This window comes from Euprymna scolopes, chromosome 12, assembly GCF_053919585.1.
Source record: "Euprymna scolopes isolate OS-2025 chromosome 12, ASM5391958v1, whole genome shotgun sequence".
Lineage (NCBI taxonomy): Eukaryota > Metazoa > Mollusca > Cephalopoda > Sepiida > Sepiolidae > Euprymna > Euprymna scolopes.
This window is the reverse complement of record NC_136493.1, coordinates 72,015,950-72,043,687: the sequence shown is the minus strand read 5'-3', so window position 1 is coordinate 72,043,687 and position 27,738 is coordinate 72,015,950. Positions and strand designations below refer to the sequence as shown.

At 33.7% G+C, this 27,738-nt stretch overlaps 1 protein-coding gene and 1 long non-coding RNA gene across 6 annotated transcripts in view; one reads left to right on the top strand and one right to left on the bottom strand.

Annotated features, from left to right (window-relative positions):
• LOC145291330 (receptor-type tyrosine-protein phosphatase N2-like) overlaps window positions 1-27,738 on the top strand; it is a 1,723,320-nt gene that overhangs the window by 1,394,049 nt on the left and 301,533 nt on the right. For 3 of the 4 annotated variants that reach the window (XM_080137084.1, XM_080137087.1, XM_080137085.1), the window contains 3 exons: window positions 5,311-5,499; window positions 8,586-8,719; window positions 13,507-13,542. In XM_080137084.1, the coding sequence (XP_079993210.1) occupies window positions 5,311-5,499; window positions 8,586-8,719; window positions 13,507-13,542 (359 nt within the window). The remainder of the gene's footprint in view (window positions 1-5,310; window positions 5,500-8,585; window positions 8,720-13,506; window positions 13,543-27,738) is intronic. The other variant, XM_080137086.1, reaches the window with a different exon arrangement.
• Window positions 1-27,738, bottom strand: part of LOC145291333 (uncharacterized) — a 163,693-nt gene that overhangs the window by 22,321 nt on the left and 113,634 nt on the right. Inside the window, exons 2-3 of one of the 2 annotated variants that reach the window (XR_013869384.1) lie at window positions 17,511-17,611; window positions 7,635-7,757 (exon numbers count right to left, since the gene is read on the bottom strand). This is a non-coding gene — a long non-coding RNA (uncharacterized LOC145291333). Of the gene's footprint in view, window positions 1-7,634; window positions 7,758-17,510; window positions 17,612-27,738 lie in introns of those variants that run through there. The other variant, XR_013869385.1, reaches the window with a different exon arrangement.

Here is a 27,738-nt window from a genome sequence, read left to right as displayed (position 1 = left end):
ATATTTTCAATACAATTATTTTTCGATTAGACATAGATTGATATTGGTTATTTCAACTGTTATTTCAATGCGAAATTCGGTACGTGCGGTTAGGGAATACTCTACATTTCCATCTTCATTCAGGAAGCCTAATCATTGGGTGAACGGACAAATTTCTATTAGAAATGCAGTCGCCTGTGAGAATGCATTGACTCTCCACAAGAAATGATGCCATATATGGAAAGTTTATAAATGATAATATTCAATCTCTGTATCTATAAAAGTGAAAGTGTGTGTGTGTGTGTGTGTGAATTTCCCTACCAAACTACTCTGTCAATTTTCAGTCTACAGACTCGAGATTTGACATAAGGGGTATTGAGATTAGGGAAAATCTTTTTAATCGGTTTTCGGCCAGAAGTTTGGCTGTCAAGAGGTCAAAGTTCAACGAATTGACCTTTGAAAACTCTACCAAACTCCTCCGACAATTTTGGGTCTAAATACTTGAAATTTTAGATATAGGCTACCTGGACACGAGTCAAACTTTTTAGTACATATACACATATATACATAAAGTTATGAACAGTATATAGGGCCCGAGCAAAGCTGCTATTCGTGAAATAAAAATAAGCTTAAAATTAAAATTAAAAAAAAACATAAAATGAAGATTGGATGAGAATAAAACAAAATCTTTTACTAAGTAAAAACACAAAACGTATTGATATCCCATAAAACAAAATCTTTTACTAAGTAAAAACACAAAACGTATTGATATCCCATAAAACAAAATCTTTTGCTAAATAAAAACACAAAACGTATTGATATCCCATAAAACAAAATCTTTTACTAAGTAAAAACACAAAACGTATTGATATCCCATAAAACAAAATCTTTTACTAAGTAAAAACACAAAACGTATTGATATCCCATAAAACAAAATCTTTTACTAAGTAAAAACACAAAACGTATTGATATCCCATAAAACAAAATCTTTTACTAAGTAAAAACACAAAACGTATTGATATCCCATAAAACAAAAATCTTTTGCTAAATAAATACACAAAACGTATTGATATCCCATAAAACAAAAATCTTTTGCTAAGTAAAAACACAAAACGTATTGATATCCCATAAAACAAAATCTTTTACTAAGTAAAAACACAAAACGTATTGATATCCCATAAAACAAAAATCTTTTGCTAAATAAAAACACAAAACGTATTGATATCCCATAAAACAAAATCTTTTGCTAAATAAAAACACAAAACGTATTGATATCCCATAAAACAAAATCTTTTGCTAAATAAAAACACAAAACGTATTGATATCCCATAAAACAAAATCTTTTACTAAGTAAAAACACAAAACGTATTGATATCCCATAAAACAAAATCTTTTACTAAGTAAAAACACAAAACGTATTGATATCCCATAAAACAAAATCTTTTGCTAAATAAAAACACAAAACGTATTGATATCCCATAAAACAAAAATCTTTTGCTAATTAAAAACACAAAACATATTGATATCCCATAAAACAAAAATATTTTCTCATCATATGCAGTTCGCCAACTTGTCGATTTTGTCTTATCAAAGAACAATAAATCTCACTTTTGTGTCAATTCAAAATTGTGTAAGTAAAATTGGCATTTTTTGGATTTCCTTTTTTCTTCTTTTAAAACAACTGGAAACTCTGCAGAAATGTGTAAAACCATTTACGAAAGTTATCTCGTTTCAAAACTGCATTCCAATCAGTGGTTCAAAAATGATTTGCAAAATCAGTTTTGAAGAAGTAAACATTGAAACCAACCTGAAAGCCACAAGAAATTGGAGAGATTTTGTAATTTTCAATGAGTACTATTTATTGTGCAGATAATTAGAATGCAAATTTGTTTCTATAAAGCGATAGAAGCAAGCAAATGGTGTTTCAAAATATCGACTTTTAATTGGATAAGATTTTAATCATTATGTTTTTCAGCCAATCAGAAATGCGTATTTAAAAAAAAAAAAAACGTTTCAATAGTTTGTGCTTAATATAATAACCGAAAGCATTCTATTGCAGATTCGATCTCCAGTCATTTTGTATAATTGCGTTTCTTCTGCATTGTATTTGAAAAAAATTTTTAAAATCTCAGAACTTTCTGAACATGACACATATTATTATAATAGATCTTGTTTGACAAGATCTTATTTAATCTCATCTCGTTATGACACTGAAACTCGGTACACACATATAATTCTACACTTGACAAATCAAAACAATTTTATTTAAAAGATATAAAAGAATTATAAAATTATAAAAACGTTGGGTTTCTTTGATGATTGTAATTATGATGTGAGGGATTGATAATCAGCAGGATTACATCAATTAAAATAAAAACAAGCAAAGTGGATGAATTATAAGAAATCGTTTTCGTTTTCATCCCTTTTTGATGAGATCATGTCCGATTTCCTCCCCTTTTCCCTAATAGCCGCCACTACCACCACCACTACAGCAATGTTGTTAATGACCTGCTTGCAGATGGTGTTTATGTGTATTCATTGGCAATTACAGCTGAAACAAAGTTTTATATTTTTTTTATAATCCAGTAAGTCTATATGCTTCTCTTCTTCACTCATTTAATCTCCCTAAAAAAAAGCAAAGTGTCAGAACGTGTAAAAGAAATAATTCCCAAACCAAACGTGCAAAATGTCTATAAACTGAAATATTTATTCTGTGGCAGTTAAACAAGAATGCTTTTAATTCAATTTTCATCCCAAACAAGGCACAGTGCCACTTTAAAGTAGGGGGCTACTATTGAGGACATAAGTTGCAGGGGTATTATGATGAAGGGAGTTGAGCAGCAAGATATCTGTTCACATTACGCTTGAACTTCTGCACGACAGTACAGTTGGGAAAGCAGAATCCTAGAAGGGAGTTCCAAAGTCTAGCAGTTCTGAGGAAGAAGCCATTGGAGTAGAAGGCCTTACACCTAGGGATCTCTGTTGTGAAGGGGTGGGATTTAGCTGCTTGTCGGATTTGTTGGAGGTATTCACGTCGAGGGGGTACAAGCGCTTGTAGTTCGTCAGAGCATTCACCATTAAAGCACTTGTAGAACAAGCAGAGAGATGCAACATTTCGTCAATGGGGCAGAGGCTGAAGCTTAGATGACAGTTCAGGGCCTATCAGGTTGGCGACTCTCTTTTGAACTCTGTCAAGGAGTGTGAGGCAAGTAGTAGATGCACCAACCCAAATGTGACAACAGTACTCCACACATGAGCGAATGGTGGCCTTATAGAGATACAGGATATTTACAGGCGTAAGTAGTTTTATTAGAAATAAGAAAAAAAAATTATCTTATTTTGCAGAATTCTAAATGATTGGCAAAACCAATAACAATGAGAATAACTTTATTATGATAGATAATTAATGTCCGTCTTAAATTGAAACGAGGTCACTGCAAATTTCATAATTTTATTATGTATGTTTGATATCAGTTATCCATGTTGTGTTCGATTTCTGTAAGAGATATTTCATGAGTTTTCACCAATCCCATTGGAAAAGTATAAATCCATATATTGTCCTTCCGTCTATGGATTAAATGGTTTATTATACTCTCAAGCTTGTGCAACTTATCTAGCCGAAGGGAAAATTCTGAAATAACACTAGTCTTACTCTACTTCTTTCCAATTAGTTATTATAATATTCAATTCAATTTCAGCATAGTTTACAATGTTAAATAGTTTTTTTCATCTTTCTTATGAAATGTTTGTTGACTATTAATGCAAATATTAAATAGTTCTTGTCATCTTTCTTATGAAATGTTTGTTGACTATTAATGCAAATATTAAATAGTTCTTATCATCTTTCTTATGAAATGTTTGTTGACTATTAATGCAAATATTAAATAGTTCTTGTCATCTTTCTTATGAAATGTTTGTTGACTATTAATGCAAATATTAAATAGTTCTTGTCATCTTTCTTATGAAATGTTTGTTGACTATTAATGCAAATATTAAATAGTTCTTGTCATCTTTCTTATGAAATGATTGTTGACTATTGATTCAAATGTTGAATAATCCTTGTCATCTTTCTTATGAAATGTTTGTTGACTATTGATGGAAATGTTAAATAGTTCTGGTAATCTTTCTTGATTAAATTTAGGAATTTCCACCTTTCATGGCCTTTTCTGGCTGTACGGTTCTGTTTAGAGGTTTCTTGTTTCAGAAAACGTTACGTCACAGGTTTGTGTTCTGTACCAGTTTTCAAAGCAATAAGCAGACTATTTCACAGCCGCCCAGTCGGCACAATTAATCGTATACAGATCTTCGTACCCTCTAAAATACGTGGTGAAAGTTTTGTCTTCATCCAGAATGTAAATGAAATTCTCAATAGTGTTCCAGAATGTGTTTGTGAGAATGCTATATTACTTTCCGTTACTTGTTTTTATTCGTTAAAGTTCGTAGTAATAAGTCTGTTTTTCTTGCTGTAACAGTAGCAATTTTTGCGATCTTTCTTCCATGTTGTTGTTCCTATTGGTATTTCCACAATTGTGACATAGTTGGTTTTAAGTTCTCCATGGTTTCTTATTTTCCTCTTTTAAGCAAAGGAAATATGAATATGGCTTTGAACATGTAAAAAAAAAATAAGTTACAATTTTCCACATAGTCATTTTTTTAACGATCAACACAATGTAGATTTTGGGGTCGAACGAAAAAAAATAACACTCACTCAATTAAGGTTAACCCTTTTTCCATGGCAGAAAAAAGTTAAAAATCAAGTTATTTTTGTCTCAGCATTTAATTTTCTTTTTTCGAGAAAACCCAAAGGAAAACACGAAAGCCGAGCCAGTCACTTTGTAGTTCAACAAAAAGCTCGACTCACAGTTTTTCATTTCTAACATTTACCCGTTGAAAAATATTATTATCTATGTTTTTTTTTGGGGGGGGTGCTAGAAATTCCTTGAAAAACAATCCTTCAGAATCTTATAAAAGTCAGTTCAACTTACAGAGTTGCTTCTTACTCCTTAAAACGTTTAGTGGTCCGATTTTATGATATCGACTCTCTAAATGATTCGTTGTTGGTGTATTTGTTCGAAACATTAGGAAATTTTGTCAAATGTTCTACTGGTTCAAGGCATTCTCTCACGTAATCGCGATCTTTAAAGATAATTAAATCCAAAAAATAGATCAAGATAAAAACATAAAAATCGATGATAAAAATTTGATCCAGATTTCAAATTTGAAGTTATTAATCATCACAAATTTCGAATTTCATGTTTGTATTGATACTCATAGTCATTTATTGTTTCATATTTTCATATATATTGTTTCATTGTTTCATATCTTTTTCAGGTGAAGGTTGTTGAAACCGCTGGAAAGACTCCCAAATATTACACTCTGACTTTTGCCCTTTGTGGTTCAATTGCAACTGCTTTGCTGGCCGTGGTCATATTCTATATGTTTAAACGTCAACATTTTTCGCGGCAGAAGATGTCTCAGTTAGGCAACCCCGACACAGCAGAAGCATCGAAGGATTACCAAGTAAGACAAAACATTCCTTTTAACTTAGATCCTTTATTTTTGATGGATAGTATGTCGAGTAATACTTAAAGAAATTACCTAAAATTTGTTTATTTTTAAAGAGTCTATACTAGCTCATTCATAAGGAAATGGTCCAGAAATGCCTTATGTTCAATGGGTCGTATACTAGTGCGTTCTTTAAAGGAAGTGATCCAGGAATGTTTTCTTTTAATGGACAGTAAAAGACAAAAACATTGTATTTAAAGAATTGATTTTCGAAAATCTATAAAAGTGTGTAAATATTGTAAGTTTTGAAATGTTACATGTATTTTTTAAATCTTGCTCATCACTTAATTTGTTTTTATCAAACAGTTTGTTTGTTATTCATCTTTTTAGCTGTGACATTTTTCATTCGATATAAATTGAATGAAAAATATCACCGCCTAATTAAAGCAGGATACATATTTTTACAAAATTACATGAATGGCATTCCGAAACATGTTTTTTAATGTTTTAAAGAACAAAACAAGATTGGTGTTCAGAAGAAAGACGTGATCATACAATGTAAATGATATTTTCAAATGTTTCCAAGACAATATTACCTACGTAAAGTAAAATAATATTTATACTGTATCATTGAATTGTGCTTTTAAAGAGTTAGACAATCTTCAGTAAGTTACAACAGCAATATGATTTATTCTGAAGATAATAACAACAGCAAAGAAAAAGTTAAGACGAGTTAAAAATAGACATGAATAAAATTACTATTGTTTAGTATATCGGCAGAGGAATTAATAAAGTTATATTTCATAAGAGAAAATCGAGTGTTATAAATCTTTGCAGTAAAAGGAATTCGAAAAAGAAACTAATTCCACTACAGTCAACAATCACAATGAGATTATTAAAAACTCTGGAAATAAATTTTGTGTGATATGAAATAATATCAGATGCATGAGTATATTAAATATAATATATGGTGTATGCAACAGCAATACAACCACAAGTTGTGACGTTGTGGTCTCTTTCCAGGATATATTTTTTAGGTGTATATTATCAATTATGTTCATAATATATAGATTGCAAAGTTTGATCAGCATCCAGTGTGTATAATACAAGTTGTCATCTTCTGATACATACATTATCTGTGTGAATACCTTCTATTGTATATAATACCATATATGTAGATGGCGCAACCACCTATGGCAACACTTCAATGAGCATAAATGATGAAAATCTTTCTGGTTCTCCCTCTTCCCACATGGAGCATGTGTAATAGAGAAAGCGATGGCTGGTTACTTTTAATGTGAATAATACCAAATTTCTTTCTTTTCACTACCAATGCTCAGACCATCACTTTGCCTCAATTGAAACAAATGTCTTTCTTCATGAAGAAACTTCCTTCTTTGATGGACGACTTACATCAACTGTTGCTGAACAAATGGTTGAATCATTCTACGGCTCCAGAATATTTCATTCTATTTGCAATTCTGTATTTGCATAAGAATCAAATAAGATGGAGAACTCTTGTCACATTTGGGGAGGTGCTGCTTAAAGCACTCTTTCCTGTATTTACTGAATTCGAAATTTAGTTAGAAGGAGGTTTTTTCCTTTCCCTACCGTCTCTTTTTTGCTGAAGACATGTCATTAGTCTTTCTGGGTGCTCAACTGAGTTCTGATCTTTGATTTTTCCTATAAATCATTCACAAGAAAAAAAATGCTTTAAACTAAATGGAAATTCCATGAGCAAAGTTTCTTTCCAAGCGCTACCTGTCTGTAGAACACGATACTATGAGGCTGTTTTCAGCTGACTATAGCATAGTTGTTTTCAAGACCAATGTTAATAAAGTCTGGTTAAGTTGTTAAGCAAATTCTACCCAGTTTTAACCATCCTTACCATTCCTTACAGTGTTCTGTCACTCATTGATCCTCATCCTCGTTCGTAAGAAAACAAATATTAGTTGTGATCACCTTCCATGTGATACAAGTTATTGAAAATAATTCTCTCGGTTATTATTCCTCGTCGACATATCTCCTTAAAGATCTTCACGAGGGCACAGTCGCAACAGAAGGTCACATGGCTTCAACCCTGCATACAGTTTTTTAAAAAATGATACACTTTGTACAATTTTTCATAATTTAGATATTCATCATTTTTCTTTCCATTTGCTCTGAGTGTCCTTGCTAAAAGAAAACATAGATCTGAGAACCTTTTGCCTAAAGGCAAATCAGCAATCACTTTCTCATCTAACGATCAGCTTGCTTTTGAACCATAACCAATTCTACAAAAAAAAGAAAAATGAAAAAAAAGAACGGATTTATTTTTTTCTTCTTAAACTTAATATCTCTTAGTGTTGGAGGTCACATCAAACATAATAGAAACAGGAAACGCAAAGCAAAGCGAAACTTTACCATTCCTCATATTGGGAAAACTACTTATTCACCAGTAGGAATTAATCACTATTAAAAAAAGTTGGGTTGTATTATTGGTGTAATCACTTTGTGCTTATTTCATGATTTACTATTGAGGAGAGAAGCAGGGAGAACGTGCAGACCATTGGAGTTTCAAACTGAGTCGAAATATTGTGGATGAAATATTTACTTGTCTTCAATTAACTGTTTACGAAGAATATGTATTTAGTGTGCCTGTTTTAGAGGATAGCAACCATTTTTCTTTGATTTCAAATGATGATATATATTGTAAATGATTCATTATATACGATTGAACATTTGACACATAGCTGAGGCAAAATTGTGGGGTTATACCTTTCTCAATAGATCAGTTAGTAAATGAAGTTGACAAAACCAATTTCCATGACAACCATGATTTTGTGTGTTTTAATATTAAATAATCCACAAATTGAGTGATTAAAAGATAAATTGATGCTGTGAATGTTCACCATATCCATGTTTATCTCTTCATCCTAAGGCTGATTCCAGCTATAAAGAGGAACAATCTACATGGGCAGATAACTGAAGTGGCGGTTTATGGAAAATGTATTCTGATGTATTGTGGGCCAGCAACATGTAACACTACGTTTCTTTACATTTCTTTTCCTAATTACCCAAATCTAAACGACCTTTGACACTAGTATCGGCTCTGATTTCAGGACTTGTGCCGGCAAAAAATGCAAAGCAAATCCTCAGAAAAGTCAGAACCTCTCCATGCAGCTGCAACCCGTATGGCAAGCGTATCTGAAGCGCAGGCACGGAGTCCGTCAAGTAGAAGCAGCACTTCTTCGTGGTAAGTTATTTCGATGTTGTTCAATTTGAATGTAAAAACCAAACGCTAAACACCGTCCTCCCTGCTCGTGTTCATTATAACTAATAAATTATTTAAACAATTCTCCAGCATGTAATCATCCATTATTTTTTCATTCAAAATGCGCCTTCATATTTGTATTGAAACTTTTCTTTTTGTAAGTCGATCAATCTAAAACTTGCATTTTTTGCGAAATGTTAATCTTTAAAAATTACACAGTAAAGCTTTATGATAATGTGTCCATTGTAACAATGGACTTTGAATATTAGAAATATAAAAAATGCTTAAAAACTGGATTGACTCTAGCGTTTAGAAGTTATTTAAAAACAAAGTCCTTTATTTGGCACACTTAAATTCGATGGAGCCTTTTCGTCAGTAAACTTTATTTTCTAATAGAATTTTTGTCAGCGCTAAACGCACAGATTGAATGGGCGCATCTTACGAATCGATCTTTTCTTAATGATTTACTGTTGGAGTAGATTGACCAAAACTCTGTTTTTTAACCGTCTTGTAAATGTCTAAATGTTGTGATACATTGTGAATTCGGGAAGGCCAAATACCACAAGAAAGATATACTACAACAGAATTTACTGGTCAGTTTAGGAGAGGGAAATTAATATTTTTTTCGACTTTGATAACTAAACGTTTGAGAGGTAAAAGAGAACTTTGGTTGAACATTTGGATATCTATGTATCTCATATAGAATTCAAGAATTTGAACGGAGTCAGTTGATTCCTGAGACTTTCTACTGTATATAAAATGGAACATTTTATATACAGTCAGTTTATAGTTTAAATAATATTTAACAAATTTTATTTTTTTTGCGGACAATTTTCCTCATCTTTTTTTAATAATTATTAGTTAATAAAATAACTTTTTTAAAGTATTATTAGTTAATAAAATAACTTTTTTAAAGTATTATTAGTTAATAAAATAACTTTTTTAAATTATTATTAGTTAATAAAATAACTTTTTTTAATTATTATTAGTTAATAAAATAACTTTTTTAAATTATTATTAGTTAATAAAATAACTTTTTTTAAATTATTATTAGTTAATAAAATAACTTTTTTTAAATTATTATTAGTTAATAAAATAACTTTTTTTAATAATTATTAGTTAATAAAATAACTTTTTTTAAATTATTATTAGTTAATAAAATAACTTTTTAAAATTATTATTAGTTAATAAAATAACTTTTTTTAATAATTATTAGTTAATAAAATAACTTTTTTTTAATTATTATTAGTTAATAAAATAACTTTTTTTTAATTATTATTAGTTAATAAAATAACTTTTTTAAATTATTATTAGTTAATAAAATAACTTTTTTAAAATTATTATTAGTTAATAAAATAACTTTTTTTAAATTATTATTAGTTAATAAAATAACTTTTTTAAATTATTATTAGTTAATAAAATAACTTTTTTTAATTATTATTAGTTAATAAAATAACTTTTTTTAATTAATATTAGTTAATAAAATAACTTTTTTAAATTATTATTAGTTAATAAAATAACTTTTTTTAATTATTATTAGTTAATAAAATAACTTTTTTAAATTATTATTAGTTAATAAAATAACTTTTTTTAATTATTATTAGTTAATAAAATAACTTTTTTTAATTATTATTAGTTAATAAAATAACTTTAAAAAAAAGATGAGGATAATTGTCGACAATAAAAAATTAAAATAATAAATAATACTCATCTCAATGAATTCCAATTAAAATAATAAATATTTAACAAGGTTATAGATAATTGCCCCCCCCCCCAACGTCTTCAGATAAAATAAATGAATACGGCAGTAACAGAATATAAGAGTGCCAATATATATGTAATTTGCAAGTAATGTTTCAACAATACCTAATACGAATTATATTTAAAAAAATGAATTTCGAACTGTCTTCATTGTGTTAGTCGCTGAGAATTTTAAATGGGTTTTAAGGGCCCATTCTAAACATTAGCAGTCTACCGGTGTTAATGAAACCATGGTATGTCTCTGGAATATGTAATTCTTAGATTTTACACATCTTTCTCCTTTCTTTCCTCCCTCATTTCTAATTACTCTGTAACTTTCTCCCTTCCTCCTCCCGGTTCTCAAATCCCTCCTCCACTTTTTCTCTTTCTTTCTCCTATCCTACATCATGTTTCCTCTCCCTTTCTCCGCCTGTTCTCCCTCCTTTTTTGCAGATTAATTTCTCTTACTCCAATACATGAGGTCGTTGATAAGAAGCATTGTTATCTGATGTCATGAAACAGATGTCAGATTTAAAAGTAAAAAGGCAACTCACAACAATGACGACCAAATGAAACTGATTATGATGTTAGCCAATGAGGGGAGGGGAGGATATTGTAGGGGAGGAATTGGTGATAAAAGTTAAGTGGATTAAGGGTGGGGTGAGGACGGTAGGTGAATGAAATAACTAGGAGGAGATAAATGAAATTCTGTATTCATCTGCGTTTCTCCTCCACAATTTCTAATCTCTCCTCTCACGAAATGCCTCCCCCTTTGTCCCTTCTCCTACACAAACTCGTCTTCATTTCTACCATTATCGTCCGACACAACTTTTTCTAGCCAAGATTGCCTTGCAATGAAAAACGATAATTTTGTTAATTCCTCTTTGATTGTCTAAAAAAGAGAGAAATGTCATTCATCTCATAATCAGACCTCTCTCCTCACTGGCCGACATGCTTACAGTTTGTTTCGCCACACTAAAATTCGACCTCTCCACGTGAGCAAATTTCGACACAAGATCAGTTCTTAATGCGCAGAAAATCAAGCTCCATAAAAAGGGTCACTGTAAATTAGGACAAAAATAAAAACTGTCAACTTTATAGATGGGTAAGCTAGGTGTTAGGGAAGCAAGATGGTTGTTTACAGACATTGAAATTTCTGCATGTTGGTGCAGTCAAAGAAATAGAGAGCAGGAGGAAGAGGATAGCAAAAATAGTGTAGGCGGGAGGGGGGATTTGGGTATTTTGAGGGTGTACACGTGCTGTAAATTCATCGGCGTCACTTTGTGGAGGTACTTGTAAGCTAAACACAGGTATACAACACTGCAGTGATGTGAAATCAGCTGAATCTTTACAAACAATGGATGTTTGAAACCCGACTTTGCATCCAGTCCAAGAGAGAAACGCTAGTGCAGCAGCACAAATGTGTGACAACAAAAATGCCTGGTAAATGGTTGCTTTATATAAGATAATAGTATGTGTGAGCAGTTTTCTAGTTCGATGGTGCATGACGACCTATTTTGCAGCAAATTTGGCAGCATCTTCTATGTGCTTCTTCCAATTTATGTTGTCTGATAGTGTCAGCTTGAAAATATCATTTTACTGTCTTGGAGCACAGCAGCATTAAACAAAGGCAGATTAAAATGTTCATCAAGATTCAATCACTGATCAACTTTATGTTTCTAACAACAACAAACCTGAATTTTCTAACTCTAGACGTTCATTTCACTAATTATTTTCTTGATCTTAGAAATTCATCTTTGTAGTCATGCTAGATGAGCATAAGATCAGTTTTAGTTGTGACGGTAGACAATCAAATAACAATATTTGACATTTAACTTTCACCAATTTATAATGTAAATTATTTGTAATGCTAGAAGTCAGTGATTCTCTTCGACTTTATCAAACTCTTACTGAACAATTATTCTTTTAATCACCAGAAATCTGAGAATCATTCAATTTTAATAACAATCTCAGCATAACAAATTTCTTGTAACGAAATTTACGTTTTCAAATCCAGCATGGAGGCGATTTTCAAATGAAAGTCAAAGCTTGACAGAATTTAAATTTGAGAAAAATGCAGATTTGTAGTAACTTTTTTAATATGTTGTTACTGTGAATTAGCGACCATATAATATTTTTGTTCAGCAACATATTAAAGGATCCAAAATTAAAGTAAGCAGGACTCCAAAGCACTGCTGAAACCAACTCCTTTTAGGATATTTTAAAATTTATTTTTAGCGTTTGTTTTTTTTTTCTTTTAAATTACTCCCCCCCACACACACACACACATACCAACAATTAAACTTTATCCCATGAATTGTGTTGCATAAATCATCATATGCAAACAAAAAACGATGACGTCACATGACTTAGATGTTTTGATAAGTTCGCCTCACTATGTTGTCATATTAACGTTTCGGATGCTGAAATATCCCCCCTTCTTCAGGTGTGTTTTGTCGTAGTATGCAACGTTTCTACTTCTTCTCTCTAAAATCTCATATTGTATGTAAAATCTATTAAATCCATAATTTTTAATGAAAAATAAAAAAATGAGTAGATAACTAAAAATAAAGCCTTATGATTAAAACAGGAAATCTTCATTAAAATGTTGTGTTAAGCAAACTCTTTCTTTTTTTTTACCCTTTTTCAAAACAACATTCATACAATGATCATCCACACAATGACTATCTAGACAATCATGTGGCACATCGTGTAGTCATCAGTTAATTGGATAAACCGCGTTTGAACCAATGCAGGATATTTTATTGGCTTTTATCAAACTTTCGTGTATAAATATTAGTTTACTTCCAATGTTTTGATAAAAGTTTCACATTTTGTTTGAAGATAAACATCCGCTTATAAATTGAAAACATTTACTGAGAAAAATTACTAATTTTCTGTCTGATTTATGCACCACAATTTGTGACTTATTTGACGTAATTATTATGACATAAATATTGAAAATTGAAAAAAGAATTTCCCATGGGATTGTTGCGAGATATTTTTATTTTGAAAATCTTTGTTTACAGTGAACATTCAAGAGGAACCAAATCTGGTCTGGACAGGTTTGTTTGATTGATTATTTTTATAACTACTTTGAACACACACACACACACACACACACACACACACACACACACACACACACACACACACACACACACACACACACACACACACAGACTTGCAGGCCGCCCGGCATTGCCCGGTCGTAAAATACGCTTAAATATGATATTTTGATTAATGCAGATTTCGTATTTATTATTATATTATATTGGACCCAATATATAGTAATAATTTTAAAAGTTAAAAAAAAAACATGACTTGTGCACTACCACCGAACATCGAAACAAAAACGTTCACCCTAAGATTTACTTTTTCCTTTGATGTTAATGCCTGAGCTATGAAGACATGTTTAATGCAAGGCTAAAAATTAAAACTTGAGCCAATAGCTATTACGTTACACATGCATATTCCTAATGCCGTCGTTCGACCTTCATCTGGCAAATCCCATTTATTTAATTTACACACTTTTGCACCGATTTTCCGCGACTAAAACCCAAATATAACGTTCTGCATGGGTTCAAATACCCTATATAATAAGTTTCATATCTGTAGACCTAAAAATTGACAGAAGTTTGGTAGGCGAAATTTTTAAACATATATATATATATATATATATATATATATATATATATATATATATATATATATATATATATATATATATATATCCATTCATAAATATATATAGAAAGAGGTTTGTGTTTACTATAACATTTTACACAAATATTAGACAAGTATAAATCATATAGACTCTCTGCATGAATATAATTACACATTATAGTTAATGATGATCCCATAAGGAAACTTAAAAAAAATAATAGGGAATTAATTAAAATGAATGTTTAAAAGAATATGCAAATTAGCTAGATCATTTGCAGATGAATGCAATTTCACGACCCATATGTAACAGAGTTGTATTTTCTTTTTAAATAAATAGAAGAAAGGGTTTTTAATATGAATATCAATACACACAGAAATAAAACAAACTTATAGGAGTATATATATGCATATTTTGTGTTGTTGGAAGGTTAATCAAAATGTTTAAATGTATGCAACATATACGATATATATCTAATATATTTATATGCATCTTTATATATTTAACGTTATAATGCATAGATATTTCAGATCTTGTGAGTGTAGCTTCTTTTTTTTTTTCAAGTGTTTCTTTTTCTTTTTTTTTTTTTTTTTTATCTTCTTGTCACCGGGATTTGTGTTAGAGAAGGATGCATTTTTCTTCTATTTTTATACACTTTGTTTGCAGTTGCACAAGTGCATATATAATACATTTGGATGTAAAAGCCAACGTTTATGTGCACACTTGCAACGTTCATTTTCTTACATTTTTTCCTCCATTCAAAACTTAATGCATGTTTTCTTTTTTCTTCCTAAAACATTTGTTTATTCATTTGTTGTGCAATAGAAAATTAGTTTTGACTGTCTTTTTAATTAAACTTTGTTGTTTTTTTCATCATATCAGCTATGTTGATGCTATAAATAGAATTTGAGTTATGGTGTTCACTTATTTTATAGTTCCTATTGCCTCCTTACGAGGGCAAAGTTAGATACAAGGTTGGTTTTAAACGTGGGGGAAAAACCAACTCCCAAAAATTAAATTGAATCAAATATAAAATAGCCTCAGTCTAAAAGGATTCTTCTTCACTGACTGTTATAGAAATATTCAAGTATAGTGTCAGAACAGATATTACACTTTGCTTTTAGCTAAAATATCAAATAGATATTAATTCATCAGTAGAGATATTGTTGTTGTCATTTCTAACGAACACCTATAATAATAACTTTGCTTTTATTAGAGCTATTATGAAAAATCATAATGAGTATTTGTGTAATCTAACAATATCATCAAGGGATCCTTATTATAAAAAGTCTCATTTTTTGAAGTGGGATTTAATTTAGAGATAAAAGGGTTGTTTCCTTGACGAAAAGACTCATTAAAATTATATAGAACAGTACAGTGCTTTATTTTAAACTATACACCTAGGGACAGGTAATGAAAATGAAAGTAATTTAATCAAAAATCTATGCTTTCCTCTGGTTGATATTTCTTGCAATGCAGCTGTCAGTATTTAGAGTTCTGGACTTTTTTTTACATGTCAATTTCCCATTTTTGAATATCATTTTCTACTGAGAGTTGATTTTAAAGATGTTTTCTTTAGTTCACACCTTCAAAATGGTTTCTGTTTTCAAAAATGGTCGCTGAGTTTCGCCTATGAGTATAATAAGACTTTCTTGATGTCGTCCTTCAAATGAAGCAGGACAGGTAAAGTATTTTAATTGACCTGGAAAATCTATAATTTATAAAATAAATGCTTTATCTATTATATTATTAATAAAATATAAAATCTATTATAAAATAAATGCTTTATATTAACATTCATGTATTAAATACTGAAAATTTAAATCTCTGATATTTAGTGGATTTATTTTCAATCAAAATTATTTGTTTAATAATTTTTTTGTTTTGGTGGAAAAACAATTATTTTCGCTTTCATTATGCGTTCCTATACAGCATTTGTTTTTGGTTTTTCGTCTTTACTTTTAAACAATGGTTAAAAATCGAAGGTGATGCATTCATAAAAAAGAGGTAATATATATATATATATATATATATATATATATATATATATATATATATATATATATATACACAGTTAAGGAAGTCCACGATTTAATATTACTAATGCATGACATATTTTGTTCTCCATCTCTGTTGATTAATATACTAGTCTAATAATACTAAATCATTAGTGACATTAGGGAGTCGAATAGAAAATATATGTTTGAATAAGTGACACTAAAACATATTAAATATTACACGTTTGAACACATACCTGACGAAGTGCCAAGTGTACACTCAGAGCTGGGAAGAAGACCCACACAGAAAATATGCAGCTTAATGAAAACATCGACATCAGGGATCTAGAAGAGCATGAGCCTTATAAGTACCTTGGCATTGAGGAAAACGAGAACATACAACATGCCAAGATGAGGGAGAAGATTAGTAAAGAATATGTACGCCGGGTGAGGAAAATATGCAAAACCCAGCTCACCAATAAAAATAAAATTACTGCCATAAACCAGCTTGCTATGCCAGTAATAACATACAGCTTTGGTATCATTGACTGGCCACAAAAATACATCAACCGGCTAGATGTAAAGACACGGAAGCTACTAATGCTTCATAAAATAAGATATAGAAATCAATGTCTACCAAGGCAGTATTTGCCCAGGGGAGAAGGAGGTCTGAGACTCTCAGAGATCAATCATCAACATAGAGCAACTATTGTGAGCACCGGTCAGTATCTGAGAAGCTCCCAGAATGACACCTTTTCAATAGTATACGAACATCAAGAGACAAGAGCCAGCAGAACAACACCAGTCACCCAGCTGGCCAAGCATTTTGGTCAGGGCTGTCTTTCAGATGAGGACGAAACACCAAACAAGTGTGCTACAGAAATAGCAAGAAAGAGCCGACAGAAATATACCGAGACAGATGAACCTTAAAGAATGGGAACAACATCAGCATGCAAAGTATTTTTGGGGGGAACTCTCTCAGGAATACATAAATAAAGAAGGTTCCTTGGACTGGCTAAAAAGGGGAGCCCTCAATCACGATCAGGAAAGGGTCATAATGGCTGCTCAAGACCAGGGATTGATGACCAATGCATTCAAGAAGATGGCAGGGATCAGTAATGAAAATAAATGCAGGTTCTGCCATACAGAATTGGAAAGTGTCGGTCATCTGATATCAAGTTGCAAGGTTCTTCTAGGGGACGACTACTATACAGTGAGACATGATGGAGTATGCAAGTAGCTCCACTGGACCATCTGTAAAAAATTAAACATCCAGTGTAGCAGCAAGTCCTGGGAACATCAACCTGAAAGAACAGTTGGAAATGACTTATATACAATACATTACGACCATGTAATCCCTACAGCCACCTACCTTGAAAATGCTGCTGTGAAACCTGACATAGTTTATGGAATAAGTCAGAGTTGCAACCTTGATTGAAGTGAGTGTTCCTAATGATGGCGGTCTGAACAGAGCTGAAAGAGAGAAACAGACCAAATATCAAGGTTTCATGTATGATATGAAAAGAAACTGGAATCTTAGGGAGATATCAATCATACCAGTTATTATAGGTGCCACAGGGCTTATGAAGAAGAACCTGAAGTCCTATATTACTAATACTCCTTGTGAACCAAGTGCAAAAGAGATCCAGGCAATTGCACTTAAGGGAACAGCGAGGATACTAAAAAGAGCTCTCGGTTGGTTTCAATAAAAAGCAGGGCAATGTTGGCAGCTGGTTTGGCTGCCCCATACCCAGCATTACAATCTTCAAAGGAAGAAAAATGAAGAAAAAAAACGAAGAAAAATTTTCCAAAATTACAACACTGAAATTCCATCTGCCCATGCTGATGCAAGTAAAAACACAATGCAATGTTAAATGTATATAAGGAAAATCTACATATATGGTGTATTAAAGGTCACTCTGCATAACTTATTCTACTATTATTTGTCTTAATTAGTTTGTGTCGATCCACTACACCTCTGCATTGGAATGCTTTCTATATTTTTCCTTCATATACACACTCGATAATGCTTCAATACAATTACATTAATCTCTTATTTAATAGATTGTATTTTGGAAGAGTACTTCTAATTGTTTGTGCTGTCGCATGTATTGGTTATTTTTTTTAGCGGTAGATGAATACGGCAGTATGGCATAATCATGGTGACACACCGGTTTCCTTTGGATCACCAAAGTTAAGCAACACTGAACCTAGTCAGTACTAAATGGATGACTATTTGGGACTTTCAAGTGCTGTATATTCTCTCCGCTTATCTCGGCATTGTTTCCAATTATTCTGGATTTCTCCTTGCCACTGGGCTCAAACAGTGCCGATTCAGGAGAGATGTGATTGGGGATTGCACAACCTTTGCCTCACAATTATACACACAGCTGCTTCTACAGTGATGGTATCCTTTGTCTTCCAAGACTGAATGGAAGCATCGGATAAATCATCAATATTTTTAGAGAAAACGTAATTTGTATGAATCAGCATCAGTTTTGTCTGCTTCATTCCAACTCGATCCAGTTTAGAATCAGATTGTTACAGAAAGCAGGGTGTGAACATTGCTAACATCCATAGTGAAATTAGTGTTATCAAACTAAAGTTATTTTTCACTCATATTTTCTGATTTGGAGACATTTTTTAACGTTGGACATTGTATTTATCTGGAATTTTTATTTTAAATAATTCTGTTTAATCCGATTTGAAGCTGCACTTTTCATGATATGTTATAAATTGCTAATTCTTTTTGGATAGATTTTGTCTGAACTTTGCATATCATGTTTATTGTGTGTGTGTGTGTGTGTGTGTGTGTGTGTGTGTGTGTGTGTGTGTGTGTGTGTGTGTGTGTGTGTGTGTGTGTGTGCTTTATAAAAAGTCAAATGAAAATATATACTTACTGTATTTTTTTAGTGCAGAGGTTTGAAGGTAAAAGAATTTCTCATAAGTTTTCTGGTTGAACATATACACAGGTATAAATCTTTCTATGTTTCCGGGATAAATTTAGATAAGATTTTAAAAACGATAAAAACAAAGACACTTTTATTAATACAAAATCTAAATCGACATAAGCTCTTTTACAAATCTTTACTTCATCACCTAACGATGTTCTACAGTTAAATGTGATGGCGTTATAGAGAGTCAGTATAAATGTACTATTTGTCATCTTGTCAGACAAATGTTTTCATGAACCATAAAATATGTCAATGGACTGCATAATGACATAACGGTCAAATTATTTTTCAGTAAACATTAAACCTCTAAGGAGTCGGGAGTTTTGAACATTTCGGACAACTCTCTATTACTGGTAATAGGTACTGATTTTTTTTTTAGCTTTACATAACCCGAAAAGTGCTGCAATGATTTAAAACAAAGCAATCTTAACCCAATATGTGGCATCATCATCATGCTATAAAATGACTATGAAAAATTTGACAAAACGCATCATTCCGCTTTTATATTAGCTAAGTATTTCTTTTGCTTCAATTAACCCTGGTTCTTACTTGAATGGAAATAATCATTTTTTAAAAATCTATAATTTAACAAAGTATTAAGTTCAAAATCTCTTCATAAAAAACCCACTTCATTTAATCATGCAAGAAAGATAATTTTCGCTGGGTTTCATGCAGTTTTTTCCATTACATTTTATGAAAACAACGATTTGCGATTCTTTCATTAAAATCAAAATGCTCTCCTTCAGAGAATCTTCATTTCACTGAATAACTCTTTGTCTTTCAATGTTGGCGGTCTGGTTTGAGTGTTTTTCGACATATCAATCTGTTCTGGGTTATTTGATGTCAAATAGCTTTTGCAAATCATTAACGGATTGCTTTGTTTGTGTGTTTTATGAATGATCCGATGCTGCTATGACAATATGGGTTCTGACGAGTTGGCAATAGTGCATAACTCATGCTGTGTTAAAAGACCTACAGAATATTGAAGTTGACAAATCTTGGTCAGAGCAGTTAATAAAAAATCATCCTATTAACATTAGCAAGTTCGTTTTTTTTATTGGAATACAATCTATATTATATGTCTCTTAGTTTGTTTGTCTGTCTGTCCGTTCCAGCTTTTCTCAGAACTACTTGTCCGATCTAACGGAAATTTTGTATGAACCGTTGTCATGATAAGGTGCAGCGAACTAAGTATTATGGTATCCGTTCCATGCGCAGTTCGAAATTGATAAGAATTAGTACTTAATGCAAAAATGAGCACAATTTAGCCATCAATTTAGCATAAAGCACTCATTCTAAATCATGGCTATGACTTTTGCCCGTTTTTAACCGGTTAAAAAGTCGAGTTATGAACAATGAAATATGAAAAAAAGCTGACGACGTTGTTTCTATTACTTAATTGTTGGAATCTTTTGAGATGAGTAATTTGTTATAGTTGACTGAAACGTCGTAAAAAAAACAACTATAAAGGGGAGGATAATGGTCCGCAAATAAATAAAATAGACGTTTTTGTTCGGAAAAAAACGACAAATTGAGTTACCTTGCTTGAGGAACTTTGGGGATTTTTGTACATGTTCTGAAGAGGAATTTGATGATTGGAGTTCCTTATTAATGTTTTTACTTTCCTGACTTGAATTTCCTTCCCGCCAAGAATTAGTTTTTAGATCGTTAGGTAATTCACCATCGTTCAGTCTCTGGTCTATACTTGTAATAAAAGAAGCCATTTTCATATACAGTCATAATTGGTCATCTAGTCAAGCAACAATACATGGTCTTAAACACTTTCATAAATACCCCTTGATTCAGTTGTTTGATGTTGGATAATGCATTCGATAACCCGAACAAAATATTTCAAGAACAACCTCTTCTTTATTTCAGATAAATAGAATTAGATTTCAAAACGTTGTTTTTTCCGAAATTCAACAACAACCGATTCAAATGTTGTAAGTCCATAAAGGATAAAATTACACCAAAGTAATTATTATACACCGAAGTAATTTTACACTGAAATACTATACACCAAAGTAATTGAGCACGTCCTATCTGCTTATCCTTCAGCTAATATTCATGTCTGTGTAGACTTTAATGTTCACAATGTGGAATGGTAAACTCACTCAAACAAGACCGATGATGATGGGGAGGTTCTGTCATGATTTCTCCATTGCTTATGACCTCACTCAGATTGTTCCTGAACCTACCCATGTGCCTGATACTGACGGCCAGTATGCAAGTCTCCTACACCTTTTTCTTACAACTTGCCCCGAACTGTGTTCAGCTGCCATTCTGTCCCACTTGGATCTTCTGACCACTCTGTTGTATCAGTTAAGATAAAACTGAGAGGTAATGTCCTCAGACATACCTCTCCATCGTACAGTATATCGATACTCTATAGTTGACTGGGATAGCTTCCGTACATTTATATCAGATCTACCTCTGCGTTCCATGTTTAAAAAATATGTGTCCTCTATAGTATCAGACCTGATGGAATGCTTAATTGTAGGTATAAACCATTTCATACCCTCGAAAAAATTCCAGCAAAAACCTAACAGCCAGCTGTGGTTCTATCCAGAATATGCTGCTGCCATCGCGCACAAAAATCACCTTTTCTATTGCTTCCAACGTAATAGATGTACTGAGACTAAAGCCGCTTTCAGGACTGCCAGCAACCACTGTAAAAAAGGAATAAAGAACGCAAGAGAGTTGTATGCTCAGTCCATAAAGTCCAAAGTAGCTGAGCAACGGTTTGGTTCCCACCAGTTTCAGCAAATTGCAAACAGAATCCTGAACAGAGGCGTGTGCTCTATCCCAACTATCATCAATGGACCTGAGGTAATCTCGTCAGTATCAGACAAAGCCAAATTCTTTGCCAAGAACTTTTCAGCTAACTCTACCCTTTGCGACCAAAGCCGCCAACCTCCAATATTTCCTCCTGTATCAGAAAACACACTATGTGATATACATATATCTGTACGTGATGTTGCCAAGCTAATCAAAAACCTTGATTCCAGTAAAACAACCCGCCCTGATGGTATTCCAATTATAGTACTCAAAAGACTTCAACCAGAACTAGCGCCAATCCTTACAAAACTGTTTAAACATTGTCTTAAGGAGAATTGCTTCCCATCTCCTTGGAAAATCTCACCAATATGCCCTGTATTTAAGAATTCAGGTGATCGTTCATCTCCCTCTCAGTACAAGCCAATAAGTCTCCTGTGCGTCATGAGTAAGTTGTTGGAATCTGTGTTAAATAGAGAAGTAATCAACCATCTCAGCAAAAAAAAACCTTCTTAGTGACACGCATTATGGTTTCTGTTCTGCTAGATCTACAGCAGATGTGCTTACACTTATATCTCATAGGATTAGCGACTCTCTCGATGGAGGCTACTTTTCTAGGGCAATTGCTCTTGACATATCAAAGGCCTTTGATAGGGTATGGCATAAAGGTTTACTTCACAAGATCTCCAGCTATGGTATAGCTGGAAATGTCTTTTCAATTATTAAATCATTTCTCTCTGATAGGTTCATAAGAGTAGTAGTTGATGGGCAGAAATCAGAAGCTCACAGTATTAATGCTGGAGTCCCTCAGGGGTCCATCCTTTGGGAGATCATTAATGTACAGAGTTACTCTCTACATTAATGATCTACCAAATCACATCCTTACATCATTCGTAGGCATTTATACTGATGACACTACCATCTATGGTAGCACATCTAAGACCATAAACGACCAAGTTCTCTCCGATTCTCTCTCCTCTGATCTTGAGCATGTGGTACAATGGGGAAAGAAGTGGCTTGTTACTTTTAATGCATCTAAAACCAAGCTTCTCTCTTTACATCATCAACATTCTGATTCCCATCTGGTATCAATTGAAATGAATGGCTCTCATCTTGGAGAGGCCTCATGTTTTGACAAGCTTCTAGGATTGACCTTTATGCCTGATCTTAAATGGAACACATACATTAAATCCGTTGCCAAGGCCGCTGGAAAAATGGTGTGATCCTTCTATCGATCTAGTAGATATCTCACTGTTGATGCAATTCTCTATCTATATAAGAGCCAGGTACGTCCAAGGATTGAGTACTGTTGCCACATTTGAGCAGGAGCTGCTAGAAAGGACATCCTGCCTTGATAGAGTTCAAAATAGACTTCATAGCCTCGTAGGGGATGTCCTTTTCTCTTCACTGCAACCTCTTTCTCATAGAAGAGATCTTGCGAGTTTGTCTCTGCTTTATCGTTATTTTCATGGCAAGTGCTCGGCTGAGCTCCAATCTATGGTCACCCCTCACCAAACTTTCACAAGAAACACCCGTCTAGCAGAAAACACTATCACTAATTTCCCCCACTCTTTATCTGTGCCTAAACCTAAACGTAAATTCCATGAGCAAAGTTTCTTTCTTAGAACTGCACGCCTATGGAATTATCTTCCGTTTTCCTGCTTTCCAGCTGACTACAATATGGTTGTCTTCAAGTCTAACGTAAACAAGTTTTTGATTAGCCGTTCCATATAAGTTAACAAATTTACAGAATTTCCATTACTAATGATTACTATATTGTCCAATTTCTACTGTACACGCTTTAACCCTTATCCTCGAGTGGCTACTTGGCCTTGATAGGTGGTGATGCCTATGTAAAGAAAAAACAAAAAACAAAAAAAACACCGAAGTAATTATACACCGAAGTAATTTTACGCCGAAGCTATCGAATAACGGAGTAAAATTTTTTACAACAAAATCCTTTTTCAACTCCGTTACGAAAATACCACAAAAGTCTTTCAACTAACGGCGAAAAAAAAATAGAAGAAAGACAGCAGGAAGTTGAAGAAAGGGTGTTCTAACAGAAACAAGAATTTCAGAAATAACAGATGCTCCAGCAGCAGAAAACTGAAGAAAGGCGGCAGCAACAAGAAATACAAAAGAATCAGAAATCACTCTTTAAAAACCAATAAACTGAACACGGAGAATAACACAGCGTTTTCGCAAAACACGATATGAAGCACAACGGAGACGTTTACCTACGTCTCTGATGAAGATCAAACGTTCGACGCATTCTTTAGGAAGTACGAATGCATTTTTAACGTCGATTGCGAAAATTGGCTTGATAAAATATCGAGATGTTTTAATTTAGCTATGCGGGATGAAGATTAATGTTCGCTTCGTAAACAAGAGCATTGTAACGATTTCAGACAAGCAGATGATGCCAGATAATTTTATATATCTCATTTTTACTTAGGGTTTAATGCCGGCAAAAATGCAGAGATTAGACGGAGAACGTTAGTGAAACTTGAAAGCAACCCCAATATCACTCTACAGAAACTTTCACATGACTACCAAAGAGTTATAAGCATGAGAAACGATTCTAAAAATATAATGGAACCGGGCATAGCATACGTCAGGAAAGTAAAGTACACATATAAAAATGATGTCTCCACAAAAGAGAACAAATATGTTAAACCAGTCTCAGTATAAAGCAAAGGATTACTTTCCTAAAAAGAAAATGGACTACCCACGGTTTTATAACGTAGCCATTACATTTTCTGTCGGAACCAACGTGTTACAAAGGAACAGAAAAGGAAATAAATTACGCTTGCATATTGCATGTCTCTTCATCCGTCATGTGGTTAATAAAACTCGGCCATATCTTTTTTTCCTTCCTCACCAACACGTCTGCTCAAGTCCAGTCGCCGCCACGCGGGTTTTTAGAACCCTTTTTGCCGGCACGTGCTTTGCGATCGTTGTCTTGCACGCATGTTTTTTTTAATCTCTGCTTTTTTTTCCGGATTACATCTTGTTTTAAAAAGCCCCTCTCACTGTCTCCCACGTGATTCCAAATCTGTCCGCCTTTCTTCCTCTTCTCTTCCTTTGCTTTGACGTCAACTCACGACACGGCATGGTCATTTGCACACGTGAGATGCTGCTAATACTACGTACGTCTTCGTGGCTTCGTTGCAGTTTAAAAACGAGCGGATTATTCCAAAACATCCCCAAAGAATATGCTACTAATGCGATGAACTGCACTGGAAAAATTTTGCTCGTTTTGACGAAATACAAATTGGCAAAATTGTGGCAAAATTTGTCACAAAATGTCGCATTGTAGAAAAAAATAGAGTCAGATCGACAAAATCCAGCCAAAAGTCAGACGAAAATTTGCATAATTGTCAAAATATTTAACAAAACCCGGAAATTACAGTTAGATACTTTGCCAGACCTGTGTATTTTAAATGTACATACGTGGAAGAAATTGAACAAACTGACTTTAAAGAAAGAACTAAAGTCAGCCTGTACGGTGATTGGTAATAAGATTAATTTTATTGGAGAATTATATGTACCAGTAAATTTGAATGGGACTATTAAAAACAAAATGTACGTCCTAAAAATGTCAAATCTATTTAGTTTGAGTTAGATAAATAGTTTTAAACTTTTGAATTTATCAGCCAACATTTTTTAATCAGAAAATATGTAAGCTGAAGAAAGTCAAGGGAACAAAAATGTATCGTAGAAAATCCCTTCAAAATCAAACTTTTTTATAAAAAATCAACCAAATACTTTTTAAAATTAATGGCATCCAGCAAATCACGGAAGACATTAAAAAGAATAACGTATATAATTAGAAAATACATCGAAAAATAACGCAGCAACAATTAAAAAGTGAGCAAAAAGTAAAAGCGTCAAAAATAGAGTTGCAGAAAAAACGTTTTGTTTAAACACATACGAAAATTGGTTGAAACGTTTAGGAAAAAGCAAACCTCAATATCCACACCAGCAACAAGTAGGATTGAAAAATATGAAGATGGTTCGACTTTACCAGTTTCTAACATTGCAATTTTTATTGTATAAATGTAGTGAAGTAGAACAAAAAGAAATTTAAAAAATATATATAAGACACAACTGTTCCTTCCAAAAGGTCGAGCTCTTCAACGTCCAAAAATAATTCACCGTCACAAAAAGAATTCGCCGTCACTTCTTCCAACCGTCGTTTCACTCTCTACGCTCTTCACACCTGCTTTAAAAAAAGTACCGTTTATATGGTGCCCATTTCTCCACTTCTGCAAATTGACTATCAACCAGAGCCATCTAGTTTTCCATTTTTCCAAACAGCCAATTTGCAAAGGGGGACAACTCAAACCACACAGAGCCATCTAGTTTTCCATTTTTCCAAACAGCCAATTTGCAAAGGAGGACAACTCAAACCACACGCCCCCTTGATCTACACGATCATCACATGTAAACCCATCACGTAGTTGTTCGACCAACATGGCGGCCGTCTCTATCGCTGCGATCTCCGCAGAGCCTCTTCGTGAACGTCGCTACTTGGCTCGACGTCGCTGTCTTCCTCTGATGACACCACTACCGGCCGCACATCAAGGATGTGTCGAGGGATGCCGTCGATAGATACATTGTTCGGGGACTGGACACTTGTCATAATGCCCCTCCCCCAGCGTGTGGTACAGCGAGCATCAGGCGGTTTGATCCACACTTCCTCTCCCACTCGCACAGTCACTCGCTTCTCGCCTTCCTCTGCGGGTACCTGTGCAGTTCAGGGATGCCGCCACTCGTACTTGAAGACTGCCCTCTGCAGCACTGACTCCACTTTTTGGCCTGACTTTGGAGCCATATTATACCAGAAGACAGCTTCTGGCGGCGAAATCTGGCCCCTTTCAGCTATAGCCTTAATGGTCCTGTGATGCCGCTCCACAATTCCGTTTCCGCCTGGTCTATATGCAGCCCTGAAATAGCGCCGCACTCCCCACTTATCCAACACATTCTCCATGGCAGCTGAGCGAAAGGCAGTTCCATTGTCCATTAGCACTTCCGTCACTGGACTTCTCTCTAAAAACACCTCTTCCAAGACCTTTGCAATTTTACCTGCATTTTCCGCCTTGATTTCCCTCCAAATGGCTACTCTTCCTGGTCCACAGACGACCATTGACAGATACGGCCTCTGTCGATAGTGCATTACGTCTATTGCCAACCTGCTCCAGTTCTCTGCCACCTGAACCTCACCAGCTTCGTGTCTACTTGGCGCAGGGTCGATTGATTGACACCGGCTGCATCTCTCAACCACTGTCCTAACGGCCTCCTTTGTGATTCTGGGGTCCACCTTCCTTGCCAAGAACAAGGTTCTATCCACTCCAAAATGGTGCATGTCATGCAAATCCTTCAGAGTGTCTTTCATTCAAACAACATATTGCAACAGCTGCCTCTTTTGGCGCCTTTAGCCAGGTCTTCCACACCCTCGTCATCACATCTGCTCTGTTCTTCGCTGAAGGAACGATAGTGACCCTAAGTTGAAGATCAAATTCCCTAATCAGCCCCCTTAACATCATCAATCGACGCTTTATTAGCATCTCGGCAGTGCCTTTCGTCTTCACCCTCCTTTCTCCTGTAGCTTCGGACTGGATCCAAGAGAACACAGTGGCTGAGTCGGTCCTCACCTCAACATTCTGTAGCCCCCATTTCAAGGCTAAGTTGATGCCCTTCATAACCGCATCCAGTTCCGGCACATTTATATGAGCCACATCGTCCTTCTTTCGCAACCAAGCAGCATCTTCTGCAGTAACACCACCTATCTCCAAGGTGACCCCCACTGCTATACAGCTTGCATCACACCACACAACACCTTCTGCACTGTTGGGTACATGCCAAACA